Genomic DNA, 18,794 nt, shown 5'->3' with positions numbered 1-18,794 from the left:
TTCACAGCCCTTCAGGAAAGATTTTCCACATTGGAAACTGTGGGGGAGAAGTTTGGAGTGCTGTCAACCTTCCAAAGTCTCGCAAATGAGGAGCTGACAGAGCAATGTGAGGCCCTGAGTATGACACTGCACTGTAAAGAACACTCAGACTTGGATGGCAGAGAGCTGGCACAGGAACGGAAGAACTTGCCATCGAAGATCATGACCCTGCTTGAGCTGCTGATATTTCTACACGAAATGGAGCTCTCAGAAATGTATCCAAATTTGTGGACTGCTCTCAGAATTTGTCTCACTCTTCCAGTGACCGTAGCTGAAGCAGAGAGGACCTTTTCAAAGCTCAAGCTCATCAAATCCTACCTGAGGTTCACCATGTCATAGGAACGCCTTAGTGGCCTTGCTGTCATCAGTATTAACCATATAATTGCTGAGCGGACTTCTTATGATGATGAAATTGATGACTTTGCATCAAGGAAGGCAAGAAAGGTCAGGGTTTAGATGGCATTTGTGCAATTTAGTTCGTATGTTTCTTGTTTGAAGACCAATAGTGTGTGATAATCAGGTTCTCTTCTTTATAAGTTTGTATTTGTGTGATGTAGGATTTGTGCCATTTTAGTTTTATTTGTGTGTTTTTTGTTAGTATTAGTGCAATAATTTGATGATCTTTTTATTTTGTATTTATAAACTACAATTGGTTTCTATTTGTCTTCGTTATTTCCTTTTGATATTTATGAGTCTTATTTCAATGTTACGATTATTTATTTGTGTAGTTCCAAATGTCTGAATAACAATTACAGATCGTGAAGAATGGGGGGATGGAGCCATACAATTACAGTTAGTGAAGAATGGTGATTTATTTGGGGGGGTTGGAGCCATACAATTACAGTTAGTGAAGAATGGTGATTTATTTGGGGGGTTGGAGCCATACAATTACAGTTAGTGAAGAATGGTGATTTATTTGGGAAGAATGGTGATTTATTTGGGGGTTGGAGCCATACAATTACAGTTAGTGAAGAATGGTGATTTATTTGGGGGGGTTGGAGCCATACAATTACAGTTAGTGAAGAATGGTGATTTATTTGGGGGGTTGGAGCCATACAATTACAGTTAGTGAAGAATGGTGATTTATTTGGGGGGGTTGGAGCCATACAAGTTAGAACTGCCACTGCTGTCATAATGGGACAGGTGCAATGTTGGGATCTCTATACATCTCTATGGTGGGTATAATGGAATAGATACCCTGTGATATCTATACATCTCTATGGTGAGTATGATGGAACAGAAACACAGTGATACCTATACATCTCTATGGTGAGTATGATGGAACAGAAACACTGTGATATCTATACATCTCTATGGTGAGTATGATGGAACAGAAACACTGTGATATCTCAGTCTCAGTACGACCAAGAATATGTTTTCCGCGACGCGGATCCTGTGTTCTGCCTTACAAACAGGACAATGGAATCGCATGCAGCGACCTAAGGAAACGACTCCGAAAAAGAGGGAAACGCGGCGGTGTTCTGGTCAGACTCCGAAAAAGGGCACATCGCGCACCACTTCCCAGTATTCTTCTTGCCAATGTCCAGTCTCTCGACAACAAGGTTGACGAAATCCGAGCAAGGGTGGCATTCCAGAGGGACATCAGAGACTGCAACGTTCTCTGCTTCACGGAAACATGGCTTACTGGGAAGACGCTATCCAGGGCGGTGCAGCCAACGGGTTTCTCCACACATCGCGCCGACAGAAACATACATCTCTCTGGTAAGAAGAGTGGCGGGGGCGTATGCCTCATGACTAACGGGACATGGTGTGATGAAGGAAACATACAGGAACTCAAATCCTTCTGTTCACCTGATTTAGAATTCCTCACAATCAAATGTAGACCGTATTATCTTCCAAGAGAATTCTCTTTGATTATAATCACAGCCGTATATATCCCCCCCCAAGCAGACACATCGATGGCCCTGAACGAACTTTATTTAACTCTTTGCAAACTGGAAAACATTTATCTGGAGGCTGCATTCATTGTAGCTGGGGATTTTAACAAAGCTAATCTGAAAACAAGACTCCCTAAATTTTATCAGCATACCGATTGCGCAACCAGGGGTGGTAAAACCTTGGATCATTGTTACTCTAACTTCCGCGACGCATATAAGGCCCTGCCCCGCCCCCCTTTCGGGAAAGCTGACCACGACTCCATTTTGCTGATCCCTGCCTACAGGCAGAAACTAAAACAAGAGGCTCCCACGCTGAGGTCTGTCCAACGCTGGTCAGACCAAGCTGACTCTACACTCCAAGACTGCTTCCATCACGTGGACTGGGACATGTTTCGTATTGCGTCAGATGGAAATATTGACGAATACGCTGATTCGGTGTGCGAGTTCATTAGAACGTGCGTCGAAGATGTCGTTCCCATAGCAACGATAAAAACATTCCCAAACCAGAAACCGTGGATTGATGGCAGCATTCGCGTGAAACTGAAAGCGCGAACCACTGCTTTTAATCAGGGCAAGGTGTCTGGTAACATGTCCGAATATAAACAATGCAGCTATTCCCTCCGCAAGGCTATTAAACAAGCTAAGCGTCAGTACAGAGACAAAGTGGAATCTCAATTCAATGGCTCAGACACAAGAGGCATGTGGCAGGGTCTACAGTCAATCACGGACTACAAGAAGAAACCCAGCCCAGTCACGGACCAGGATGTCTTGCTCCCAGGCAGACTAAATAACTTTTTTGCCCGCTTTGAGGACAATACAGTGCCACTGACACGGCCTGCAACGAAAACATGCGGTCTCTCCTTCACTGCAGCCGAGGTGAGTAAGACATTTAAACGTGTTAACCCTCACAAGGCTGCAGGCCCAGACGGCATCCCCAGGTGCCCTCAGAGCATGCGCAGACCAGCTGGTCGGTGTGTTTACGGACATATTCAATCAATCCCTATACCAGTCTGCTGTACCCACATGCTTCAAGAGGGCCACCATTGTTCCTGTTCCCAAGAAAGCTAAGGTAACTGAGCTAAACGACTACCGCCCCGTAGCACTCACTTCCGTCATCATGAAGTGCTTTGAGAGACTAGTCAAGGACCATATCACCTCCACCCTACCTGACACCCTAGACCCACTCCAATTTGCTTACCGCCCAAATAGGTCCACAGACGATGCAATCTCAACCACACTGCACACTGCCCTAACCCACCTGGACAAGAGGAATACCTATGTGAGAATGCTGTTCATCGACTACAGCTCGGCATTCAACACCATAGTACCCTCCAAGCTCGTCATCAAGCTCGAGACCCTGGGTCTCGACCCCGCCCTGTGCAACTGGGTACTGGACTTCCTGACGGGCCGCCCCCAGGTGGTGAGGGTAGGCAACAACATCTCCTCCCCGCTGATCCTCAACACGGGGGCCCCACAAGGGTGCGTTCTGAGCCCTCTCCTGTACTCCCTGTTCACCCATGACTGCGTGGCCACGCACGCCCCAACTCAATCATCAAGTTTGCGGACGACACAACAGTGGTAGGCTTGATTACCAACAACGACGAGACGGCCTACAGGGAGGAGGTGAGGGCCCTCGGAGTGTGGTGTCAGGAAAATAACCTCACACTCAACGTCAACAAAACTAAGGAGATGATTGTGGACTTCAGGAAACAGCAGAGGGAACACCCCCTATCCACATCGATGGAACAGTAGTGGAGAGGGTAGCTAGTTTTAAGTTCCTCGGCATACACATCACAGACAAACTGAATTGGTCCACTCACACTGACAGCGTCGTGAAGAAGGCGCAGCAGCGCCTATTCAACCTCAGGAGGCTGAAGAAATTCGGCTTGTCACCAAAAGCACTCACAATCTTCTACAGATGCACAATCGAGAGCATCCTGGCGGGCTGTATCACCGCCTGGTACGGCAACTGCTCTGCCCTCAACCGTAAGGCTCTCCAGAGGGTAGTGAGGACTGCACAACGCATCACCGGGGGCAAACTGCCTGCCCTCCAGGACACCTACACCACCCGTTGTTACAGGAAGGCCATAAAGATCATCAAGGACATCAACCACCCGAACCACTGCCTGTTCACCCCGCTATCATCCAGAAGGCGAGGTCAGTACAGGTGCATCAAAGCTGGGACCGAGAGACTGAAAAACAGCTTCTATCTCAAGGCCATCAGACTGTTAAACAGCCACCACTAACATTGAGTGGCTGCTGCCAACACACTGTCATTGACACTGACCCAACTCCAGCCATTTTAATAATAGGAATTGATGGGAAATGATGTAAATATATCACTAGCCACTTTAAACAATGCTACCTTATATAATGTTACTTACCCTACATTATTCATCTCATATGCATATATATATACTGTACTCTACATCATCGACTGCATCCTTATGTAATACATGTATCACTAGCCACTTTAACTATGCCACTTTGTTTACTTTGTCTACACACTCATCTCATATGTATATACTGTACTCGATACCATCTACTGTATGCTGCTCTGTACCATCACTCATTCATATATCCTTATGTACATATTCCTTATCCCCTTACACTGTGTATAAGACAGTAGTTTTGGAATTGTTAGTTAGATTACTTGTTGGTTATCACTGCATTGTCGGAACTAGAAGCACAAGCATTTCGCTACACTCGCATTAACATCTGCTAACCATGTGTATGTGACAAATAAAATTTGATTTGATTTGATCTCTATGGTGAGTATGATCGAACAGAAACACTGTGATATCTATACATCTCTATGGTGAGTATAATGGAATAGATACTACGCTGTGATATCTATACATCTCTATGGTGAGTATGATGGAACAGAAACACTGTGATATCTATACATCTCTATGGTGAGTATGATGGAACAGAAACACTGTGATATCTATACATCTCTATGGTGAGTATAATGGAATAGATACTACGCTGTGATATCTATACATCTCTATGGTGAGTATAATGGAATAGATACTACGCTGTGATATCTATACATCTCTATGGTGAGTATAATGGAATAGATCATACGCTGTGATATCTATACATCTCTATGGTGAGTATAATGGAATAGATATGCTGTGATATCTATACATCTCTATGGTGAGTATAATGGAATAGATACTACGCTGTGATATCTATACATCTCTATGGTGAGTATAATGGAATAGATACGCTGTGATATCTATACATCTCTATGGTGAGTATAATGGAATACATACTACGCTGTGATATCTATACATCTCTATTGTGAGTATAATGGAATAGATACTACGCTGTGATATCTATACATCTCTATGGTGAGTATAATGGAATAGATACTACGCTGTGATATCTATACATCTCTATGGTGAGTATAATGGAATAGGTATGCTGTGATATCTATACATCTCTATGGTGAGTATAATGGAATAGATACTACGCTGTGATATCTATACATCTCTATGGTTTGTGTTTACCTCAATGAGGAAGTCCCCAGTGCGAAGCCCCGCCCTCCAGGCCACGCCCTCCAAGTCAACAGACTCCAGGTACTGCAGTGCCGGGAACGCTGGGGTAGGAGCAAACTCCTCTATTGGGGTCTCCGCTACACACACACACACACACACACACACACACACAGACACACAGACACACACAAACACAATCTATGTGTCTAAAATTTTAGTTATGTTCAACTGATTTAATATCATTGTCTAGACATTCTCCTAACCCTGATACATTCTCCTAACCCTAGATACATTATCCTCACCCAATAAACATTCTCCTAAGCTAGATACATTCTCCTAACCTAGATACATTCTCCTAACCTAGATACATTCTCCTAACCTAGATACATTCCCCTAACCTAGATACATTCCCCTAACCCTAGAAACATTCTCCTAACCCTAACCCTAGATACATTCCCCTAACCCTAGATACATTCTCCTAACCTAGATACATTCCCCTAACCCTAGAAACATTCTCCTAACCCTAACCCTAGATACATTCTCCTAACCTAGATACATTCCCCTAACCCTAGAAACATTCTCCTAACCCTAACCCTAGATACATTCTCCTAACCCTAGAAACATTCTCCTAACCCTAGAAACATTCTCCTAACCCTAGATACATTCTCCTAACCCTAGATACATTCTCCTAACCCTAGATACATTCTCCTAACCCTAGATACATTCTCCTAACCCTAGATACATTCTCCTAACCCTAGATACATTCTCCTAACCCTAGATACATTCTCCTAACCTAGATACATTCCCCTAACCCTAGAAACATTCTCCTAACCCTAACCCTAGGTACATTCTCCTAACCTAGATACATTCCCCTAACCCTAGAAACATTCTCCTAACCCTAACCCTAGAAACATTCTCCTAACCCTAAGTACATTCTCCTAACCCTAGATACATTCTCCTAACCCTAGATACATTCTCCTAACCCTAGATACATTCTCCTAACCCTAGATACATTCTCCTAACCTAGATACATTCCCCTAACCCTAGATACATTCTCCTAACCTAGATACATTCTCCTAACCCTAGATACATTCTCCTAACCCTAGATACATTCTCCTAACCCTAGGTACATTCTCCTAACCCTAGGTACATTCTCCTAACCCTATGAACATTCCCTAACCCTAAGTACATTCTCCTAACCCTAGGTACATTCTCCTAACCTAGATACATTATCCTAACTCTAGAAACATTCTCCTAACCCTATAAACATTCTCCTAACCCTAGATACATTCTCCTAACCCTAGGTACATTCTCCTAACCCTAGATACATTCTCCTAACCCTAGGTACATTCTCCTAACCCTAGATACATTCTCCTAACCCTAGGTACATTCTCCTAACCCTCGGTACATTCTCCTAACCTAGATACATTATCCTAACCCTAGAAACATTCTCCTAACCCTAACCCTAGAAACATTCTCCTAACCCTATAAACATTCTCCTAACCCTAGATACATTATCCTAACCCTAGATACATTCTCCTAACCCTAGGTACATTCCAACCCTCTTTACCTTTAGCTCCACGGAGGACGAAGCCAAATCCTTCACTGTCTCTCTTCTGTAGCACAGAACTCTTCTCCTCAATGACATAATCACTGGGGTCAGAGGGCAAGGATCAGTTATACAATAGAAGCGGACTTATAAAACGTGTGTGTGTGTGTGTGTGTGTGTGTGTGTGTGTGTGTGTGTGTGTGTGTGTGTGTGTGTGTGTGTGTGTGTGTGTGTGTGTGTGTGTGTGTGTGTGTGTGTGTGTGTGTGTGTGTGTGTGTGTGTGTGTGTGTGTGTGTGTGTGTGTGTGTGTGTGTGTGTGTGCACATTAGCTACCTGTAGGAAGTGTAGTTGTCATAGGAACCCACGGTGTAATGTCTGAAAAGCCTCTTGGTGCGATCCTCTCGTGTTTCTACATACACCAGCCAATGCACATGCACACACGCACACAAATCACACACACGTCAGTCAAGAGACATGTCCTCATTCTCTGAAACATGTCCTCCTCTTCCATTAGAGGGAGAATGTGGGTTAGAGGACCTGCAATAGGCTAAGCAGAACACAGTATGATGTGTGTGAGGGTTGGTTCTCCTGTCCTTGTGGGGACTTTAAATCCCCAAATTTCCCCACAAGGATAGGAAAACAAGGAAAACTCTCCCTCGTGGGGACATTTCCCAAGTTCCCGTGAGGAAAATTGCTTTGGGGTTAGGTTTAGGGATAGGGGTACAATTAGGACCAGGGTTAGAATTAGGGTTATATTTAGGGTTAGGGTTTGGAGTTAGGATTTTGGAAGTAAATGACTTTTAGGTCCCCACGAGGAGAGAACAGAACGTGTGTGTGTTACCTAGGCGTGGGTCGTACTGTCTCATCTGGACCTCTTCAACACAGTCAGCAGGAAACCATCCGGTCCGTCCTTTAACTGAACCCTCCCAGAACCCTCCTTCTCCTATACTCAGCACTGGAACAATAGAATATATTAACATAGGAATATATGCATAATACTATACTGTATGAACTATTGCATTCCCCCCTTCTCCTATACTCAGCACTGGAACAATTTTACATATTAATATAGGAATGTTGGTCCCTGTAACCCTGTCTATTAGTTCCCTGTCTGTTAGTACCTCTAACCCTGTCTGTTAGTTCCTCTAACCCTGTCTGTTAGTACCTCTAACCCTGTCTGTTAGTTCCTCTAACCCTGTCTGTTGGTTCCTCTAACCCTGTCTGTTAGTTCCTCTAACCCTGTCTGTTAGTTCCCTGTCTGTTGGTTCCTCTAACCCTGTCTGTTGGTACCTCTAACCCTGTTTGTTAGTTCCTCTAACCCTGTTTGTTAGTTCCTCTAACCCTGTTTGTTAGTTCCTCTAACCCTGTCTGTTGGTACCTCTAACCCTGTTTGTTAGTTCCTCTAACCCTGTTTTTAGTTCCTCTAACCCTGTCTGTTAGTTCCTCTAACCCTGTCTGTTAGTTCCTCTAACGCTGTCTGTTAATTTCTCTAACCCTGTTTGTTAGTTCCTCTAACCCTGTCTGTTAGTTCCTCTAACCCTGTCTGTTAGTTCCTCTAACCCTGTCTGTTAGTTCCTCTAACCCTGTCTGTTAGTTCCTCTAACCCTGTCTGTTAGTTCCTCTAACCCTGTTTGTTAGTTCCTCTAACCCTGTCTGTTAGTACCTCTAACCCTGTTTGTTAGTTCCTCTAACCCTGTCTGTTAGTTCCTCTAACCCTGTCTGTTAGTTCCCTGTTTGTTAGTTCCTCTAACCCTGTTTGTTAGTTCCTCTAACCCTGTTTGTTAGTTCCTCTAACCCTGTCTGTTAGTTCCTCTAACCCTGTCTGTTGGTACCTCTAACCCTGTTTGTTAGTTCCTCTAACCCTGTTTGTTAGTTCCTCTAACCCTGTTTGTTAGTTCCTCTAACCCTGTCTGTTGGTACCTCTAACCCTGTTTGTTAGTTCCTCTAACCCTGTTTGTTAGTTCCTCTAACCCTGTTTGTTAGTTCCTCTAACCCTGTCTGTTAGTTCCCTGTTTGTTAGTTCCCTGTTTGTTAGTTCCTCTAACCCTGTCTGTTAGTTCCTCTAACCCTGTTTGTTAGTTCCTCTAACCCTGTTTGTTCCTCTAACCCTGTTTGTTAGTTCCTCTAACCCTGTCTGTTAGTTCCTCTAACCCTGTCTGTTAGTTCCTCTAACCCTGTTTGTTAGTTCCTCTAACCCTGTTTGTTAGTTCCTCTAACCCTGTTTGTTAGTTCCTCTAACCCTGTTTGTTAGTTCCTCTAACCCTGTCTGTTAGTTCCCTGTTTGTTAGTTCCTCTAACCCTGTCTGTTAGTTCCTCTAACCCTGTCTGTTAGTTCCTCTAACCCTGTCTGTTAGTTCCTCTAACCCTGTCTGTTAGTTCCTCTAACACTGTCTGTTAGTTCCTCTAACCCTGTCTGTCTGTTAGTTCCCTGTTTGTCTGTTAGTTCCTCTAACCCTGTCTGTTAGTTCCTCTAACCCTGTCTGTTAGTACCTCTAACCCTGTCTGTTAGATCCTCTAACCCTGTCTGTTAGTACCTCTAACCCTGTCTGTTAGTTCCTCTAACAATGTCTGTTAGTACCTCTAACACTGTCTGTTAGTTCCCTGTCTGTTAGTTCCTCTAACCCTGTCTGTTGGTTCCTCTAACCCTGTCTGTTGGTTCCTCTAACCCAGTCTGTTGGTTCCTCTAACCCTGTCTGTTAGTACCTCTAACCCTGTCTGTTGGTTCCTCTAACCCTGTCTGTTAGTTCCTCCCTGTCTGTTAAACCCTGTCTGTTAGTTCCCTGTCTGTTGGTTCCTGTCTGTTAGTTCCCTGTCTGTTAACCCTGTCTGTTAGTTCCTCTAACCCTGTCTGTTAGTTCCCTGTCTGTTAGTTCCTCTAACCCTGTCTGTTAGTTCCCTGTCTGTTGGTTCCTCTAACCCTGTCTGTTAGTTCCCCTGTCTGTTAGTTCCTCTAACCCTGTTAGTTCCTCCTGTTAGTTCCCTGTCTGTTGGTTCCTCTAACCCTGTCTGTTAGTTCTGTTAGTTCCTCTAACCCTGTCTGTTAGTTCCTCTAACCCTGTCTGTTCCTCTAACCCTGTCTGTTAGTTCCTCTAACCCTGTCTGTTAGTTCCTGTTTCCTCTAACCCTGTTGTTAGTTCCCCCTGTCTGTTGGTTCCTCTAACCCTGTCTGTTAGTTCCCCTGTCTGTTGGTTCCTCTAACCCTGTCTGTTAGTTCCCTGTCTGTTAGTTCCTCTAACCCTGTCTGTTAGTTCCTCTAACCCTGTCTGTTAGTTCCCTGTCTGTTAGTTCCTCTAACCCTGTCTGTTAGTTCCTCTAACCCTGTCTGTTAGTTCCTCTAACCTCTGTCTGTCTGTTAGTTCCTCTAACCCTGTCTGTTTCCTCTAACCCTGTTCCTCTAACCCTGTCTGTTAGTTCCTGTCTGTTAGTTCCTCTAACCCTGTCTGTTAGTTCCTCTAACCCTGTCTGTTAGTTCCTCTAACCCCTGTTAGTTCTGTTGTTAGTTCCTCTAACCCTGTCTGTTAGTTCCTCTAACCCTGTCTGTTAGTTCCTCTAACCCTGTAACTGTCTGTTAGTTCCCCCTGTCTGTTAGTTCCTCTAACCCTGTCTGTTAGTTCCTCTAACCCTGTTTCCTCTAACCCTGTCTGTTAGTTAGTTCCTCTAACCCTGTCTGTTAACCTGTCTGTTAGTTCCTCTAACCCTGTCTGTTAGTTCCTGTCTGTTAGTTCTGTTGTTCCTCTAACCCTGTTCCTCTAACCCTGTCTGTTAGTTCCTCTAACCTAACCCTGTCTGTCTGTTCCTCTAACCCTGTTCCTCTAACCCTGTCTGTTAGTTCCTCTAACCCTGTCTGTTAGTTCCTCTAACCCTGTCTGTTAGTTCCTCTGTTACCCTGTCTGTTAGTTCCTCTAGTTCCTCTAACCCTGTCTGTTAGTTCCTCTAACCCTGTCTGTTAGTTCCCTAACCCTGTTCCTCTAACCCTGTCTGTTAGTTCCCTGTCTGTTAGTTCCTCTAACCCTGTCTGTTAGTTCTGTCTGTTAGTTCCCTGTCTGTTAATTCCCTGTCTGTTAGTTCCTCTGTCTAGTTCCTCTACCCTGTCCCTCTAACCCTGTCTGTTAGTTCCCTGTCTGTTAGTTCCTCTAACCCTGTCTGTTAGTTCCTCTAACCCTGTCTGTTAGTTCCTCTAACCTGTTAGTTCTAACCCTGTCTGTTAGTTCCTCTAACCCTGTCTGTCTGTTAGTTCCTCTAACCCTGTCTGTTAGTTCCTCTAACCCTGTCTGTTAGTTCCCTGTCTGTTAGTTCCTCTAACCCTGTCTGTTAGTTCCTCTAACCCTGTCTGTTAGTTCCCCCTGTCTGTTAGTTCCTCTAACCCTGTCTGTTCTCTAACCCTGTCTGTTAGTTCCTCTGTCTGTTAGTTCCTCTAACCCTGTCTGTTAGTTCCTCTAACCCTGTCTGTTAGTTCCTCTAACCCTGTCTGTTAGTTCCTCTAACCCTGTCTGTTAGTTCCTCTGTCTGTTAGTTCCCTAACCCTGTCTGTTAGTTCCTCTAACCCTGTCTGTTAGTTCCTCTAACCCTGTCTGTTAGTTCCTCTAACCCTGTCTGTTGGTTCCTCTAACCCTGTCTGTTAGTTCTAACCCTGTCTGTTAGTTCCTCTAACCCTGTCTGTTAGTTCCTCTAACCCTGTCTGTTAGTTCCTCTAACCCTGTCTGTTAGTTCCTCTAACCCTGTCTAACCCTGTCTGTTAGTTCCTCTAACTGTCTGTTGTTAGTTCCTCTAACCCTGTCTGTTAGTTCCTCTAACCCTGTCTGTTAGTTCCTCTAACCCTGTCTGTTAGTTCCTCTAACCCTGTCTGTTAGTTCCTCCCTAACCCTGTCTGTTAGTTCCTCTAACCCTGTCTGTTAGTTCCTCTAACCCTGTCTGTTAGTTCCTCTAAACCCTGTCTGTTAGTTCCTCTAACCCTGTCTGTTCCTCTAGTTCCTCTAACCCTGTCTGTTAGTTCCTCTAACCCTGTCTGTTAGTTCCTCTAACCCTGTCTGTTAGTTCCTCTAACCCTGTCTGTTAGTTCCTGTTAGTTCTAACCCTGTCTGTTAGTTCCTCCCCCTGTCTGTTGGTTCCTCTAACCCTGTCTGTTAGTTCCTCTAACCCTGTCTGTTAGTTCCCTGTCTGTTCCTCTAACCCTGTCTGTTAGTTCCTGTCTGTTAGTTCCTCTAACCCTGTCTGTTAGTTCCTCTAACCCTGTCTGTTAGTTCCTCTAACCCTGTCTGTTAGTTCTAACCCTGTCTGTTAGTTCCTCTAACCCTGTCTGTTAGTTCTGTTAGTTCCTGTTAGTTCTAACCCTGTCTGTTAGTTCCTCTAACCCTGTCTGTTAGTTCCTCTAACCCTGTCTGTTAGTTCCTCTAACCCTGTCTGTTAGTTAACCCTGTCTGTTAGTTCCTCTAACCCTGTCTGTTAGTTCCCTGTCTGTTAGTTCCTCTAACCCTGTCTGTTAGTTCCTCTAACCCTGTCTGTTAGTTCCTAACTGTCTGTTAGTTCCTCTAACCCTGTCTGTTAGTTCCCTGTTGTTGTCTGTTAGTTCCTCTAACCCTGTCTGTTAGTTCCTCTAACCCTGTCTGTTAGTTCCTCTAACCCTGTCTGTTAACCCTGTCTGTTAGTTCTAACCCTGTCTGTTAGTTCCTCTAACCCTGTCTGTTAGTTCCCTGTTCCTCTAACCCTGTCTGTTAGTTCCTCTAACCCTGTCTGTTAGTTCCTCTAACCCTGTCTGTTAGTTCCTCTAACCCTGTCTGTTAGTAGTTAGTTCCCTCCTCTAACCCTGTCTGTTAGTTCCTCTAACCCTGTCTGTTAGTTCCCCTGTCTGTTAGTTCTAACCCTGTCTGTTAGTTCCTCTAACCCTGTCTGTTAGTTCCCTGTCTGTTGTCTGTTAGTTCCTCTAACCCTGTCTGTTAGTTCCTCTAACCCTGTCTGTTAGTTCCTCTAACCCTGTCTGTTAGTTCCTCTAACCCTGTTGTTAGTTCCTCTAACCCTGTTGTTAGTTCCTCTAACCCTGTCTGTTGGTTCCTCTAACCCTGTCTGTTAGTTCCTGTTGTTAGTTCCTCTAACCCTGTCTGTTAGTTCCCTAACCCTGTCTGTTGGTTCCTCTAACCCTGTCTGTTAGTTCCTCTAACCCTGTCTGTTAGTTCCCTGTCTGTTGGTTCCTCTAACCCTGTCTGTTAGTTCCTCTAACCCTGTCTGTTAGTTCCTCTGTCTGTTAGTTCCTCTAACCCTGTCTGTTAGTTCCCTGTCTGTTAGTTCCTCTAACCCTGTCTGTTAGTTCCCTGTCTGTTAACCCTGTCTGTTCCTCTAACCCTGTCTGTTAGTTCCCTATCTGTTGGTTCCTCTAACCCTGTCTGTTAGTACCTCTAACCCTGTCTGTTAGTTCCCTGTCTGTTGGTTCCTCTAACCCTGTCTGTTAGTACCTCTAATCCTGTCTGTTAGATCCTCTAACCCCTGTCTGTTAGTTCCTCTAACCCTGTCTGTTAGTTCCTCTAACCCTGCCTGTTAGTACCTCTAACCCTGTCTGTTAGTTCCCTGTCTGTTGGTTCCTCTAACCCTGTCTGTTAGTTCCCTGTCTGTTAGTTCCTCTAACCCTGTCTGTTAGTTCCTCTAACCCTGTCTGTTGGTTCCCTGTCTGTTAGTTCCTCTAACCCTGTCTGTTAGTTCCTCTAACCCTGTCTGTTAGTTCCTCTAACCCTGTCTGTTGGTTCCTCTAATCCTGTCTGTCTGTTTGTTCCCTGTCTGTTGGTTCCCTGTATGTTAATTCCTCTAACCCTGTCTGTTAGTTCCCTGTCTGTTAGTTCCTCTAACCCTGTCCCTGTCTGCTGGTTCCTCTAACAACTGATTGGACAGTGAGGAGGAGACAGCAAATTGGACAGTGTGGAAAGACAGCTGATTGGAGAGAGAGGAGTGTCTGACCTTTGACCCTCTCCCCACGATGCAGGCTGATCTCTCCGGGGCCCTGCGGTGTGTGAGAGCGGGTAGCGATGAACGTCCTCCCCGGCACGGCGCTGTACAGCCTACGTTTCCCATGCTGCACTGGGCTGGGGGGAGATGGGGGCGGGCTGGGGTCCCTCTGTAGCCTGCCACTCGGGCTATACAAACACACATGAAAACACACACGCACGCGCACACACAGATATACACACACATAAGCATGGACACACAGACATACACACACAAGCACGGACAGACAGACATACACACACAAGCACTCAGGCAGGTGTGTATCTCTGTCTGTCTGCCTTTGTGTGTGTATACGTCTGTGTGTCTATGTGTCTGTCTGCCTGTCTGCCTGTCTGCCTGTCTGCCTGTCTGTCTGCCTGTGTGTGTGTGTATACGTCAGTGTGTCTGTCTGCCTGTCTGCCTGTCTGCCTGTCTGTCTGTGTGTCTCTGTCGGTCGGTCTGTCTGTGTGTGTCTGTGTGTGTACCTGAGGCGCCGTGTCTGTCTGCGAAGGCTGTGTGTGTACCTGAGGCGCCGTGTCTGTCTGCGAAGGCTGTCTGTGTACCTGAGGCGCCGTGTCTGTCTGCGAAGGCTGTGTGTGTACCTGAGGCGCCGTGTCTGTCTGCGAAGGCTGTGTGTGTACCTGAGGTGCCGTGTCTGTCTGCGAAGGCTGTGTGTGTACCTGAGGCGCCGTGTCTGTCTTGGAAGGCTGTCTGTGTACCTGAGGCGCCGTGTCTGTCTGTGAAGGCTGTCTGTGTACCTGAGGCGCCGTGTCTGTCTGCAAAGGCTGTGTGTACCTGAGGCACCATGTCTGTCTGTGAAGGCTGTGTGTACCTGAGGCACCGTGTCTGTCTGCGAAGGCTGTGTGTACCTGAGGCACCGTGTCTGTCTGAGAAGGCTGTGTGTACCTGAGGCACCGTGTCTGTCTGTGAAGGCTGTCTGTGTACCTGAGGCGCCGTGTCTGTCTGCGAAGGCTGTGTGTGTACCTGAGGCACCGTGTCTGTCTGCGAAGGCTGTGTGTGTACCTGAGGTGCCGTGTCTGTCTGCGAAGGCTGTGTGTGTACCTGAGGCACCACAGCCAACGTCTGTCTGCGGCGCTTTGAGAGGCTGTGTGTGTACCTGAGGCGCCGTGTCTGTCTGCGGTTAAGGCTGTGTGTGTACCTTAGGCGCCGTGTGTGTTAAACTGACATTAACACACAGAAGGGTTGTGTTCCCCAGGCGCCGTGTCGAAGGCTGTGCCTGTACCTGGGCGTGTCCGTGGTCTAAAGGCGCCGTGTCACAGTACCTGAGGTGCCGTGTCTGTCTGCACACAGAAGGCTGTGTGTGTACCTGAGGCACCGTGTCTGTCTGCGAAGGCTGTGTGTGTTACCTGAGGCGCCGTGTCTGTCTGCGAAGGCTGTGTGTGTACCTGAGGCGCATTAACACACAGTGTCTGTCTGCGAAGGCTGGTGTGTGTTACCTGAGGTGCCAGTGTTCTGTCTGACATTAACACACAGAAGGCTGTGTTCCACATGGTGACATTACCTGAGGCGCATTAACGTGTCTGTTAAACTGACATTAACACACAGAAGGGTTAGGGTTCTGTGTGTGTCTGCCTGCCGGTTGGAAGTGTTTGTGTTCTCCAGGCTGTGGAGGGAGGGGCCGGGGGAAGAAGAAGGGTTAGGGGCTTTCCAGAGCGTTGTTCGCTGGCTGAGCGAATCAGATAACGGGGAGATGATGAGCCACACACACCAACGTTAACACACAGAAGGGTTGGCCCCACCCAGACGTTAACGAAGCGCACAGACATTAACACACAGAGGAATAGGAAGGGCTCTCTCTGAAAGGCACTGAGAAACAGAGAAGTGTTAGGGTTCCCACAGACATCCACATGGTTAAACACAGACATTAACACACAGAAGGGTTAGAGTTCCCCATGGTTAAACACAGACATTAACACACAGAATGGTTAGGGTTCCCCATGGTTAAACACAGACATTAACACACAGAAGGGTTAGGGTTCCCAACATTAACCACAGAAGGGTTAGGTTAAACACAGACATTAACACACAGAGGGTTAAGGGTTAGGGTTCCCATGGTTAAACACAGACATTAACACACAGAAGGGTTAGGGTTCCCCATGGTTAAACACAGACATTAACACACAGAAGGGTTAGGGTTCCCCATGGTTAAACACAGACATTAACACACAGAAGGGTTAGGGTTCCCCATGGTTAAACACAGACATTAACACACAGAAGAAGGTTAAACACAGACATTAGGGTTCCACATGGTTAAACACAGACATTAACACACAGAGAAGGTTTAGGGTTCCACATGGTTAAACACAGACATTAACACAGACATTAACAAAGGGGGTTAGGGTTCCCACAGACATTAACACACAGAAGGGTTAGGGTTCCCCATAAACACAGACATTAACACACAGAAGGGTTAGGGTTCCCATGTTCCCATTTAAACACAGACATTAACACACAGAAGGGTGGGTTCCCATTAACACACAGAAGGGTTAGGGTTCCCCATAACACAGTAAACACAGACAGTTAACACACAGAGAAGGGTTAGGGTTCCCCATGGTTCACAGACATTAACACACAGAAGGGTTAGGGTTCCATGGTTAAACATTAACACACAGAAGTTAAAAACACAGACATTAACACACAGAAGGGTTAGGGTTCCCACAGACATCCACATTAGGTTAAACACAGACATTAACACACAGAGAAGGGTTAGGGTTCCACACATCCACATGGTTAAACACAGACATTAACACACAGAAGGGTTAGGGTTAAACACAGACATTAACACACAGAAAGGGTTAGGTTAAAAACACAGACATTAACACAGACAGAGAAGGGTTAGGGTTCCCCATGGTTAAACACAGACATTAACACAGAGAATTAACACACAGAAGGGTTAGGGTTCCCAACATCCACATGGTTAAACACAGACATTAACACACAGAAGGGTCAGGTTCCCATTAACATGGTTAAACACAGACATTAACACACAGAGAAGGGTTAGGGTTCCCCATGGTTAAACACAGACATTAACACACAGAAGGGTTAGGGTTCCCCATGGTTAAACACAGACATTAACACACAGAGAAGGGTTAGGGTTCCACATGGTTAAACACAGAAACATTAACACACAGAAGGGTTAGGGTTCCCAATATCCACATGGTTAAACACATTAACACAGAGAAGGGTTAGGGTTCCACATGGTTAAACACAGACATTAACACACAGAAGGGTTAGGGTTCCACATGGTTAAACACAGACATTAACACACAGGGTCCAGGATGGACTCACCTACGTCTGAGGCCTTATGGATCTTAATGATCTCTGCCAGGTCAAAATTCCCAGCAATGATGGCCACCTACACACACACACACACACACAATTCACAGCAATGATGGCCACCTACACACACACACACACACACACACATATATCTTTCTATTTGGATCCACAGTGAACCATTGTCAAAAACAAGCATTAAAACTACACCAAATCACACTGCATTCTGTGTTGTAGTCCATTACCTGAAAAGCTGTTTGGTTGTTGTAGTTCTTAATGTCTTTATTTGTTCCTCTGAACAGCAGAACTCTGGCACAGCCGTCCTGAGAAAGGAAACATCACAGTCAGTCACACATAACAGCCCTGCTTACCTGGTTGTATAGACCACACAGGTGTAGTGTTACCTGGTTGTATAGACCACACAGGTGTAGTGTTACCTGGTTGTATAGACCACACAGGTGTAGTGTTACCTGGTTGTATAGACCACACAGGTGTAGTGTTACCTGGTTGTATAGACCACACAGGTGTAGTGTTACCTGGTTGTATAGACCACACAGGTGTAGTGTTACCTGGTTGTATAGACCACACAGGTGTAGTGTTACCTGGTTGTATAGACCACACAGGTGTAGTGTTACCTGGTTGTATAGACCACACAGGTGTAGTGTTACCTGGTTGTATAGACCACACAGGTGTAGTGTTACCTGGTTGTATAGACCACACAGGTGTAGTGTTACCTGGTTGTATAGACCACACAGGTGTAGTGTTACCTGGTTGTATAGACCACACAGGTGTAGTGTTACCTGGTTGTATAGACCACACAGGTGTAGTGTTACCTGGTTGTATAGACCACACAGGTGTAGTGTTACCTGGTTGTATAGACCACACAGGTGTAGTGTTACCTGGTTGTATAGACCACACAGGTGTAGTGTTACCTGGTTGTATAGACCACACAGGTGTAGTGTTACCTGGTTGTATAGACCACACAGGTGTACTGTTACCTGGTTGTATAGACCACACAGGTGTAGTGTTACCTGGTTGTATAGACCACACAGGTGTAGTGTTACCTGGTTGTATAGACCACACAGGTGTAGTGTTACCTGGTTGTATAGACCACACAGGTGTAGTGTTACCTGGTTGTATAGACCACACAGGTGTAGTGTTACCTGGTTGTATGTTAGACCACACAGGTGTAGTGTTACCTGGTTGTATAGACCACACAGGTGTAGTGTTACCTGGTTGTATAGACCACACAGGTGTAGTGTTACCTGGTTGTATAGACCACACAGGTGTAGTGTTACCTGGTTGTATAGACCACACAGGTGTAGTGTTACCTGGTTGTATAGACCACACAGGTGTAGTGTTACCTGGTTGTATAGACCACACAGGTGTAGTGTTACCTGGTTGTATAGACCACAGGTGTAGTGTTACCTGGTTGTATAGACCACACAGGTGTAGTGTTACCTGGTTGTATAGACCACACAGGTGTAGTGTTACCTGGTTGTATAGACCACACAGGTGTAGTGTTACCTGGTTGTATAG

The 18,794-nt window shown here is 45.7% G+C and overlaps 1 protein-coding gene across 1 annotated transcript in view; it reads right to left on the bottom strand.

Annotated features, from left to right (window-relative positions):
* Positions 1–18,794, bottom strand: part of LOC124022783 (SH3 and multiple ankyrin repeat domains protein 3-like) — a 114,939-nt gene that overhangs the window by 34,718 nt on the left and 61,427 nt on the right. Inside the window, exons 9-17 of the mRNA XM_046337466.1 lie at positions 17,501–17,578; positions 17,268–17,334; positions 15,752–15,785; positions 14,444–14,521; positions 13,932–14,107; positions 7,831–7,944; positions 7,323–7,398; positions 7,011–7,093; positions 5,453–5,577 (exon numbers count right to left, since the gene is read on the bottom strand). Coding sequence (XP_046193422.1) covers positions 5,453–5,577; positions 7,011–7,093; positions 7,323–7,398; positions 7,831–7,944; positions 13,932–14,107; positions 14,444–14,521; positions 15,752–15,785; positions 17,268–17,334; positions 17,501–17,578 — 831 coding nt within the window. The remainder of the gene's footprint in view (positions 1–5,452; positions 5,578–7,010; positions 7,094–7,322; positions 7,399–7,830; positions 7,945–13,931; positions 14,108–14,443; positions 14,522–15,751; positions 15,786–17,267; positions 17,335–17,500; positions 17,579–18,794) is intronic.

Source organism: Oncorhynchus gorbuscha, unplaced genomic scaffold (genome assembly GCF_021184085.1).
Source record: "Oncorhynchus gorbuscha isolate QuinsamMale2020 ecotype Even-year unplaced genomic scaffold, OgorEven_v1.0 Un_scaffold_1423, whole genome shotgun sequence".
Taxonomy (NCBI): domain Eukaryota; kingdom Metazoa; phylum Chordata; class Actinopteri; order Salmoniformes; family Salmonidae; genus Oncorhynchus; species Oncorhynchus gorbuscha.
Note: the sequence above shows the minus strand (reverse complement) of the source record. Positions and strands in the feature narration are given on the sequence as shown.